General features: G+C 43.3%; 1 protein-coding gene across 1 annotated transcript in view; it reads right to left on the reverse strand.

Moving 5' to 3' along the window:
- LOC133349514 (protein kinase C delta type-like) overlaps positions 1–10,796 on the reverse strand; it is a 33,933-nt gene extending 23,137 nt beyond the window's left edge. The window contains exons 1-5 of the mRNA XM_061563039.1: positions 10,663–10,796; positions 9,604–9,659; positions 2,985–3,135; positions 2,306–2,337; positions 1,059–1,144 (exon numbers count right to left, since the gene is read on the reverse strand). Of these exons, the coding sequence (XP_061419023.1) occupies positions 1,059–1,144; positions 2,306–2,337; positions 2,985–3,135; positions 9,604–9,655 (321 nt within the window). The 5' untranslated portion in view covers positions 9,656–9,659; positions 10,663–10,796. The remainder of the gene's footprint in view (positions 1–1,058; positions 1,145–2,305; positions 2,338–2,984; positions 3,136–9,603; positions 9,660–10,662) is intronic.
- Positions 10,797–11,147: the final 351 nt, after the last annotated feature.

An 11,147-nucleotide genomic window follows, 5' to 3' on the forward strand; every position in this document is an offset into this window, starting at 1 on the left:
TGGCGACACATCCCCCGGAGCGAGTCTTGCTCAGCGAAAACAAAACTCCAATTTTTTTTTATTTTTATTTTTTTTATTTTACCAGGTGAGGCCCACTGAGCTATATCGCTCTGTTCCAGAAGCGACCTCGCCACAGTCACCTCCGATTAGCGCGGTTAGCTACGTAGAGCTTGGGAAACGTTCAACGTACATACAAACAGAGAAAAGCACTAACCAACACTTGTTAGGCCATGGGACCGCTTATAATATGATAGATTTTTTTAACTAAATTTTTTTTTCAATGACGATAAAATTGCATTGAAAGTCACTTCCAATTACAACTCTGAGTCAGTGTTAGAAATTCCACATTCATATGGCAGGGGTGAGTAATTCCTAAATAGCCCCAATTGATTAAATCAACTCCTTAATTAGATTTGAACTTCCAACCTCCAAATTATGAGTTGCGAGGTACCACCACCGTTCCCGTCTAGATTCCAGAACACATCCAGGACGCGGCTCTTGAGTCAGTGCGTGGTGGAAACGCTCCTAGACCCACGGACTGTGAAGGCCCAGGCACCAAGGCATTGAAGAGGGGAGATGTTTAACAGGGGGCTCCATTTCAATCATCGCATTTGAATAGGCAAGGGAACTGGTTCCTCTTTTCCACTGTACACCGAGGCATACAGGGGGCCATGCTCAGCCTGCCCAGTGAGGCTCACGAAGCGCCATGCTGTTTTTCCACAGCAGAACCCGAGCCGTGTGCCGACGTCACACGCGATAAGCGAGTCGGATGCATGCCGACGGCGCGGTGTGACACTGATTCTTAGCTGCACTGAGGACGTCACCAGCAATAACAATGTCATTAGCCTCACCCTTGGCCCTGCTTAGACCCGAGCCAGATTTCAGACATCCCGTGAGGCCAGCGTAAAGAGGCTCGGTTCCCGCATCGGCTTGACAAATAGACGATGGGGAAAGCCATTTGTGTCGCAAATAACCCCCTCTTGCTGGCTCGGCTCGGATACGCCAGCCGTATAAGAGGGGTAAGAGTGGCGTGCGTCTAATGCGGAAGAAGCTGTCACCTCCGTCTGCCTGTTGGTGTCTGCAGACCCCGTGCACCGGGCCAGTACGTTGTCCACACACCGCTTGTGACTCGACGCGTTGCACTCTGCAGACAGGGTCACACTGCTTCACAGGAACTCTCCATTCAGCTGACTCTTATCTACCATGATCCCGCACCTCCGATTAGTACGGTTGGCTGCGTCCGGTGCGAAATAAGTCCAATATGCATGCCCCAGTTCCTACCTAGGTAGGTATCTATCATAAACTATGTGACAGAGGTTTGAAGGTTTTTTTTTTACGCGTAAACAAAAGGTTTTCAATTTATGGTCACATGCTACCATTTTTTCAGTCAAGTGGCATGACTGCAACATCACTCCAATACATCTTAATTCGCACTGTGCGACTGCAATTCAGCGGCGTCACAAGAGAGATATAATGGTTCGCATGCCTGTGACTTTCAGAAGCACTTTCGTAGGGTCAGTCACTTTAAAGTAATATAACAAAAATCATAGTTGACGAGTTAAAGTGTTAACTCACTTCGTCTGCACACAAAACCCTACCTGATTTTTTCTGATTATTATATAGATGTTGTTTTAAATATAGATTAATTACCAACACGATTGTAATTTATGTAGTGGGTTGCAAAAATGTACAGCAGAGGGGAATACCAGTTTCTGGAAAAGGTGAATGTAGTGGAATGTATAGAAATGCTATGGGACAGAAATACGAAGAGGTGACAGTAGCGTGGAACAGCATAGCCCATTGTGACTGGGCATGCAGTCAATCAGAAAAAAACAACGTAGAAAAGGCTTTCATCCAGGATTAGCACTGGGCAATAAGTCTTAGTTATTGATTTTATTTAAACCCGCATGTGCCATTAGATTTACATATACATTGCATATATGGATCCAAGCACTGTTGTTGGCCTATTATAGCTGGCTTTGTTCCATTCATTCATCGTCTTATGAATTCACTCATTATCCGCGAGCTGTAAATTGCCTTTTGACGTTAGAACCCCCCCAAAAAAAATCACCAAGCCTAATGTCTGCATCACTCATGTCTCAATAAATGGGGTGCTTTATTTTATTCCTCATACATTTGAATTATTTATGCCCAGGCTACACTTTGCAAAGATGCATTGTTTTTTGTGGGTTCTAAATATTTCAAGTATATAAATGATACTCAAAAAGAGTCACTTTACACAAAACGAATGGACAAAATGTCGATGTTTTTTATATATAAAGAACTTACAAAATATTCTACTTACCCTTGCACTGAAATCCTTGCTTGTTCAAGCCCCTAAAAACAAAATATAATCATCATCTCTGATCTATCCACAGCTGGAAGATTTGATCTCCTCATCGTTTATTAGGTGACAGCATTATATTTGATTGCACAACTTAACATTACCAATCACCGCATAGACCTACAGTACATATGTAACATTTAACCAGGCGTAAAAGGGTAAAAATACTCAAACTAGGGTTGGGTGCTACTGATAACCACTGATGGCCCTGCAGCAGTGGTGCAAAATCCGAATTGCCAGTGCAAGCAAAGTCTAAAAGTGATTTTAGATATATTGACCCCCATAAGGATGATGGGGGTGAGTAAATCTCCATTTTCCATTAAAACTTGTGACTTTCCAAACTGTGAATCGAGTGCCACACAATTCACGTTTATTTGATTTAAGTTTCACCAGTTGCCCGGCTATCTTACAAGGCGAGATCCGTGGTTGTGCGTGAGCACAGCAACAATAAACCAAATCGTCAATATCGCAGAGAACGAGTAGAGGGAGATGTCCTTTACAAATATTGCACAACGAGCCAACGAGCTATTTAACGGCAGATTCAAGCAGGTCCCTATTCTGGCAACCGAATGTCATTATTCCCCGTAGATCCTGGCTAGGTTGGCGATAGGGAGTGGGTGGGTCCGGGACCCGTACGCACCAGACGAACTCCTTGCAGACGGAGCAGAACGTGGGCTGTGGGAAGAAGGTGGTGACGAACGCGTGACCCTTCACGTACTTGACCTTAGCCTGCTTGATGGCGCCACGACGCCTGTTCAGCAGCCCCAGGCCACCTTCCGCTTGGCCTCTGCCTACAAGATAAATCCCAGGGATGTGCTGGTCTCAAACAAGTAGGGCACAGTACTCCCATGATTTTAAATTGATGGTCTAAAGTGTTGATGGTCTCAGTGCGATCACTTATTGAAAAAAAAATATCCATCGCGATTGTTTTGGGTTTTCACTTGATTTGTCAAATTCCACGACCAATAACGATGACATTTTCGGTTGTGTGTAATGTGCCACAATGGGCCCTATGATAATCGTTGGGCAAGGGATGAAAGGCATCGCCTAAAATGCACGAGAGGAAATTTGTTGTGCTCGACAAACTGTTCTCTAATGTAGGGCAATATACTGCTTTCTGAGAGTTCCAAATGGAAATGGATTTGTCTTAACACGATGCATTTTGCACAATTATGGAAAGAGACAAAGCAAAAAAAACAACTGTTGTAAAAAAAGGAATTGAGCAATGGTTGCGGGGCTTATCTCTGTTGGCGGTCCCCGAGTTTGTGGTTGAAATTCCAGATTGCCATAATTTGTGCCGGGTGCTTCATTGAATGGCCACTGTTGACCTCCACAAAGTAGTACACCGTATTCAGTCTTATTGACCGTGGATGAATGGTAGGCTCAGGACCATTGCCCAGAAATAATAGTGTTAGTTTTTTTGTTAAGGTCTCTACTTGGATACCACGGTCAATTGAGTTGAATAAACTTAATTTTTTTTCCCAGGATAAGTTTGGTGACCGGTTTTTGTTGCTGTATTTTTTTTTATGTGGGAGGAAATTGGAGTGTTTGGAGAAGTTTCATGCACAGTATATGGAAAAAAACCACTCAAACTACTGCACGATACTCACAGATGACTGAGCAACTCCCTTACAGGAAGCCATTCACTGCCTGACCTTGGGTGTTTCAGATACATCATGGCCCTTACTAGGCCTGGCGTAATAACTCAGATGCAAACCAAAGGTCAATAGCTCTTATCTTGATATGTATGTAGACTGTATGTATCCCAGTCTGTCCAAAAACAGAGAGTTTAAAGCTTTATTATTGAGTCAAGCAAATTAAATACGTCTATATGGCATGACTATCGTAACCTTTACTACACCTCTGCATAGACATCACGAGCAGAGCACTGCTAATAGACAATCTCATACACTGAATATTTTATAATGAAGCTTCAGAGTTATTCCAGACAGCCCCGAATGCACAGCCTTTGTTATATCTCTACAACAACAAAACCCCCAATTATTTTGGTCTGTATCTCTCTTTAACATAGTGGCACAATTGTAATTGCATTCCAGAAGCCAGATATGTTTTAAGCAAAGCGCCGCGGTAATTTTAACGGGATAATGAAACTCAACAGAGTTCGGGCAACGCAAAGTTTAATTCCCTTCTGTGCTGGAACTCAAGCATCGCAAGCCACGGTGTTGTGTTCATCGGTGTTGTGTTCATCAGTGTTGTGTTCATCTCGCAATGACTCACTCATACACTTTGCCCAGCACAAGCACGAGCTGATATTAATAATCTCCAATACGCGAACATTTACTTACAAAGATAACTGTATAATTAAGGGAATAAGAACCTGGGGAATACCAGAACAACAGCTGTTAGGGCGGTAATTAGGGTTGAGAAATGTTAAGCCTAAATGAATAAGGCCTCGTGTTCTCCCAGTAGAATCTATGAAATTGCATTAAAGTAATTTATCTGGCCATGGTGAAATCACGTTTTGCGTTCGAGTTGACTTTCCAGTGGCTTAAACTGAAAGCACTGCTACCGTGTCATCGTGGACGTTCCCAGCCACTGAACACGTGACACGTAGAATGTCTTAACGGGATTGAGCGATATTCTTAGTTCTTTCGGTAAAGTCGAAAAATGATCTAAAACATTTTCTTGAACCCCATGCATTCCACGACCGCACATTGAGGTCACTTACGCATGCAGGAAAAATACACCCCTTACTTAGCAACTCAGCATGAAATTTTGACAATTCCTCTTCGAGGATTTTCAGCAGTCGCTTCTCAGCATGTGAATGATATTTGTCCGTATATAAGCCGTGCAGCGTGGGCACGTGACAGTAGTCCAACACTGTGGAGGCAAACGTTGGTGGATCGCCCACAAATGTTGTGAAACTCCCTTCCCCTGTGCATCGAGGTGCTTCCGTTTCCTCCCGCATGTAAACGATCATTAATCGGCTCGAAACACCTTGATATATGGGGGGTGGGGAGGGGCACAGCGTGTGGGCAATCGTGGTCGCCTCACCATCTGGCTGCCTTTCCCGCTTGGCTGTGGTTCCTCGTGCCTCCGAGTCGTTTCCTCTTCAATCGTAAGCACACGCTGTGCGTGTTACAAGTTGAACTTATTCTTCAGGTAATTGACCAAAGTATGCGCAAGTGATGTACGCTGCATTCCCCAATGCATACGTCAGTCAGTCGCTTACTGATTTATTTTCCCCAGAAAATTATTACGTCTGTTTACCTGGCTTGTCCCATCTAATAAAGATTTACGTGTTAAAACAATTACACAACAGCACTTTCTATTGAAATTACCACACAGCTCAACATGCCAATGTCGAAATAAGTGTGGTTTTACAGATCCTGTGGAAGATTGGCAAAGTACTACTTTGAAACATAGTTCGTTTATAAACACCCTTTCTGTTACTCTTGAAGTCCCAGCTTGATTACTGCAGATGCAGTAGAACACATTCCTGCGGAGGGAGCTGGTAGGAACGTTGGGTTGCTCGGTCAATGGCCAGGGTCAACGGCAGCGTGGTGTATTCCGCAAATATGCCCGACTGTGAGGGCGGGCACAAGCCGGCGTGAGTAGGTTAAACGTTGAGTTTTATAACGGCACCACGGGGTGACCAGCCCCTCCCCACCCATCCCCACCCGTCCCACCCTCCACCCAGCCCCACCCTCCCCACCAGCCCCTCCCCACCCAGCCCCTCCCCTCTCATTTTTGGATGCACGACGGACGGACGGACACAATAATCCCCTGTGGGCTGGTGTAACCAGGAGGTTCCTACCAGTAATATTTGCAAGTGGGTGTAAACACACGTGACTCATAGGTGACATTGCCAAAGCAGTATAATTTGATCTATCTACGTGGCTTTACCGAAAGACCCAAGAATATACAGTATCAACAAACAATGTGTTTATTCGAGGCCCAATTAAAATATTGGATTGACAGCTTCCTGAGTACAGTGTCGGTTGTTCTGTTAATTACGTGGCCATGTTCACGTGTTGCTAATTGAGTCTGCGCTTAACGAAGACGCGCCTATTTCTCGTCTTTCGATGCTCACGCCTGCACTAAAATTTATGGAAAACATAAACCTAGCAGAAATTATTTCACAAACCCCGGCTCTCGTCTCGTCCCTGACCTCGCTGTTACCGTGTGGAAGCATATACAAGAGTTGCAAAGATGAAGTTGGAAGTTCCAGATGTAACTGCATTTTTTTTTCCTACACGTGACGAGAGATTTACATGGCAAATAATTTAGAAACTGCACGGGTGATTAAATGCGGCAGTTTTGCAATAAATGTCCTCTTAGCATTGGCCCAGAGCCTGCCAATGTGCTTCAACCGTGACCTTGAAACATAGAGCTGCATCTTTAATGGGGTGCATGCATCACAGCAGAGGCTGTGGCGCAAGCACTATTGAACAGGCAAGCAGTGCACATTAATACACGTATTCACAGGTGGCGATGATGGCCTGATGGGAAAAGGACCGTTATCAGCCCATGGATTTTTCACGGGGCACCTTAAGTCAGATTTGGCTCGGGCTGCTATTGAAATGATTGACAGTGTTTTGCAAGGTCAAACGTAGGTTTAGGAGGATGGATTATTTTTTTTGCTCTTCAGAGTAATGTGTTGCATTTATGTTTCCTTTTTTGTACGTCGTCATTATAACACGTTAGAAGGCTTACCAGTGAGTGGACAGATTTATGTAGCTTTGTCAACTGAATCCTACTGCTTTGTATTGTGCACTAAAGTCAATGAGTACTTTTGGCCATACTGGTGAAGTTGAAAAATCTTTTCCAAACAGCTGGGACAAATCTAGTCATTGAGATCATGAATTACCATAACTTATTTTTCATAATATTAAAAAGTCAGAATGGTGTGGATATATCATTGCACATTTTATAAGTGGTGCAAGGTAATATGTAACTTTAGAATCGGAATATTTGTTTATACTGGAGGAATCTGATGCGCTATAAAGTAATGTATCACAAATGTTCAGTAGGGGCGGGTAAGAACTTGCTTGAATCATATCCAGAAAAGTGTTTGTGGATAAATATTAAATCAGAAAATAAATCAATCGATGGACAATAATTAAACGTTAATGTCTTTAAAAAAATGCTAATTTCATCCCCTTTTTAAATATTAAAATACATTTTATACACGGTTTTCATTTGTGTATGAAGTCATCCAGACAGAAATAAAACATTTTAATGCGTGGGGTTTTTAATGTTGGATCGAATTGAAGAAGTGGATTTTTTGTTTTACTGTATTTGTCTCAGTGCTGTCACTGCTCATGATGCGCATATGGAATGAAGCAAAGATTCGTACACGAGGCGACTTCTGTTCGCATGGTAATTTTTCATTTCCTTAGCTGAAGAGGTCGTTGAGAAGTGATAAATCGGCTCATTCGGGAAGGGTGGCCTCGGCAGAAGTGAAGTGGGAGAGAGCAGGCACGTCGGTCGTGACCAATAATAGGAAGCTTTATCAAGCACGTGCCAGTTATATAACGTACACGTATAAACCGCAGCGCGAACACCGCTTTTTTGCATGTTAAACACTCAACGATTTATATCCAGAATGTTTAAGGGAAGCGGTAAAGTTCACAGCATTCCTGCTCTCCAGTGTGTGATGGTGGATAGTCCAGTGATTGCTGCAATGGGTTTTGTCGGGGGCTTTCAAACAACCTCCACCACTAATGGCGTGGGATATCACCACTGTTTCTTCCTCATTAAAGTGGATGATAAAGACCCATTAATGTCATTCTCCCGAATATACTGCATTGTCCCACTCGGATAGCTAATATTCAGTAGTTACTCTACGCTATTGGCTTAGCGTCTACAATAGGTATTAACAAATGTCCCAGGCTCAGTTAAGCAGGGAGAATCTGTGACTTAATGACTTTGATAACAAATTAAATGTGCCATGTGAGTGTAGCTGTTATTGTCTTCCTGGGCTCAATAGTTGCAACGAGATGACGGTCATACAAATGACTTATTGAATGTATGACTCTTCAGGTATAGTAAAACGATTATTTGAGAAGTGATATCGTAGTGGAAAAGGCAGTCCCGCACATTCACCGAGCCAGATGGGAATTTGAAATTGTTATCGCAGCGGAAAAAGAAACCGCACAAAAGTGTGTTCGCGATGTGTCGACTTGCCCGCAACCCCAATCACTTGAGGGTGGTAAGGCATAGCATTGTAACTGAGCAAACGCAACGTGTAGCGACTACTGTTGGCAATGCCAACACCAGAGACGGTGGCCTGTGCAGAATAGTGGGGGGAAATTCTACACAGGTTGGACAGGAGACACGACGAACAAAATCATTTTAATTGAGAATGGAAACGAAACAAGCAGTGGCCCAAATGTTTTGGTGCGGCGTTTCCCGGCATCGCTTGGGAATGAGGATGGCACCGTGCCCATGCAGACAAAGGCTTAGCTTCGCCTCTGAACATCCATGTGCACATACACATTGTTTGGTGACTCTGAGCTGGCAGTGGTGTACAAGCACAATTAACAAAAACCTCGATTTTTTTTCAATAACACCGTGCCCTTCAAAGGCAAAATATACCCGTATTGAGTGACATTTTGGCAATTGGCCCTTCTTCGTAGCACCTAACTAGGAAGGCCAGAGGGATTGAGTGGATAAAGTCAGAGTTGGAGACAGCACTGCACACCATAATTCACCTGATGACGATTGCTTGTGTTGCGATCGAAACGTCGTGATATTTTTATTATAATTGTTCTATCTACGTGACTTTACCGAAAGACCCAAAGAATATTAATTCCTGCAGTTACGAAAGCTGTAAGTCAAGATTTACAACTACTTTCTTTCATTAAATCGATGTATTTATTGACATTATAAATGTTTTAACGATGATAAGAAAAGGGGTGCAAGGCTGCAGTGAAGGTTAAAAACCACTGATTGTGGAGCATTACGAGACAAATGATGTCAGTGTGTTTTCATTTGCACTTTGTAATTGATGCGACGATTAAGCGAATGCATTCATGACGGGAACTCTACAGAATTGGCATAAATGGTGTCAGCGTCACAATCAGATACATAAAGATAACCTGCAGCTAAACAATGACAATTGAGTAACGGCCTCTTTCCTCAAGGTTTCAAAATCTACGATTCTGTTGCAAATGGTGAAATAAGCTCCAAGGCTGGTTATATGTCAAGCAATTGATTTGACTGCACTGTAAAGTGGATGAAGTGCTGGAGTGGGATTTGTGAGCTGCCTTGGTGAGACAGACTCTTTCTCCTACCTGCATTGGGGCATTGGACTTGGGAATGTTGATTATTGAGAAGATCCATCATTCACCTGTGTGGACCAATAACAATCATCATCATTAGAATCTATTTAGGAAGCAATTTATTAGCCTTTTATATATCAATCAGGGATGTTGCCGTGGTGTAATAGTTGGCACACTGAACTTGCAATCCAGAGGGTACTAGTTTTATCTCCCTGCGCAGCAGTTGAAATAACGGTGCAGATTTCTTATTTCTCCCTGCCTGTCCACCCAGCTGCATCATTGAGGGCAACAGTTCGTCGGTTGGCAGGTCACGTGCGGTGGGGTAAAGTGTATGTACTACCACCTCTCCCAAACAAACGTCTGGTCAGCGTGTTTTAGTGGTGTGAGGAATAAATGTAAAGTTCCGCACCCATTTACCGCATTCATATCAATAATCAATATGTAATCTATTGCAAAAGGTTAATTTGTCAATGAGTTACGTATCAGTCATGAACCGGACATCAGAGATATATAAGCTGTTATTCAACCGTCAGTCTTTGAATAATAACCCCGACATAAATCACCATTAATCATTGATAACTCATAAACCATCGTTCAGTCATTCATCAAGCAAAACAAGAATACCAATCCGCTGCCCATCTGTAAACCTGCCTCTATCAATACCCAGGCACGCTCGCATACATCCATCAGCAGACGTGTGTTGTTTGGATTGTGAAGCATAATTACGTAGCTTGCCATGATGCACAAGGCACAAACATTACTGACAAGTACAAAAGTAGGTGAGCGATGAGGAAGCAGCAGGTTTAATCAGAATTAACGGCACAAGACCGAATGTATCATGTTAAAACAACTGTCAATAAAAGGTCATTTTAACATACTACACCTACTCGTAATAATTGCCCTTTTAAAATAAATACATTTTGTGAAAAGTTACAAATAACGTGCCATGTTTTTTTTTCGTTCAAACTTGAAATGTTGTCCGTGTCATCAAAGAATATAAATCTTAAACTTTCAACCGAGCTTGACAGGTCATTCCACCTTGAGTCTCAATGGCTGCAAGTTCACACGTACCTGCTTAGGTGTGCTTGTGTGCAGCCTGGCAGACCAGCTGCTCGGGGTGCGTTGCCGATCGTCTCCGCGATAGCGAGAGACCGAGTTGTGTGCACGTGAAGCTCACCACGATTGCTGCTGGCTTTTGACAGAGATATCCCCACTACCGCATTTTGGGCTTCCGCGTGGAAGCCACTCTTGAGCAACATCCTGTGCCACAGACTCAACGTGTTGTATATTGAACAGCACTATATACTGTATAAATGAAGTTAAAGTATCTCCCTGCTCCAACCCAATGGTGGCAATTGGACAAACCCAAGTGTTCCCGATGTCCCATGCATTCTCGGTCTCCCTACTATTCACCGCCTCAAAATTGGTTCTGATTTTCGCAACACTGAATGGGGAAAAGGCATAGATGTGCCATGCCCTGGCTTGCCAAGACAAGGCGGTACAGCCTAATGTGGACTCCATCTGATTGTGTATTTATGGATGTATGTTGAACTTCG

The sequence above is a fragment of the Lethenteron reissneri genome, chromosome 30 (assembly GCF_015708825.2).
Source record: "Lethenteron reissneri isolate LAM-NWPU_2019-01 chromosome 30, ASM1570882v1, whole genome shotgun sequence".
Lineage (NCBI taxonomy): Eukaryota > Metazoa > Chordata > Hyperoartia > Petromyzontiformes > Petromyzontidae > Lethenteron > Lethenteron reissneri.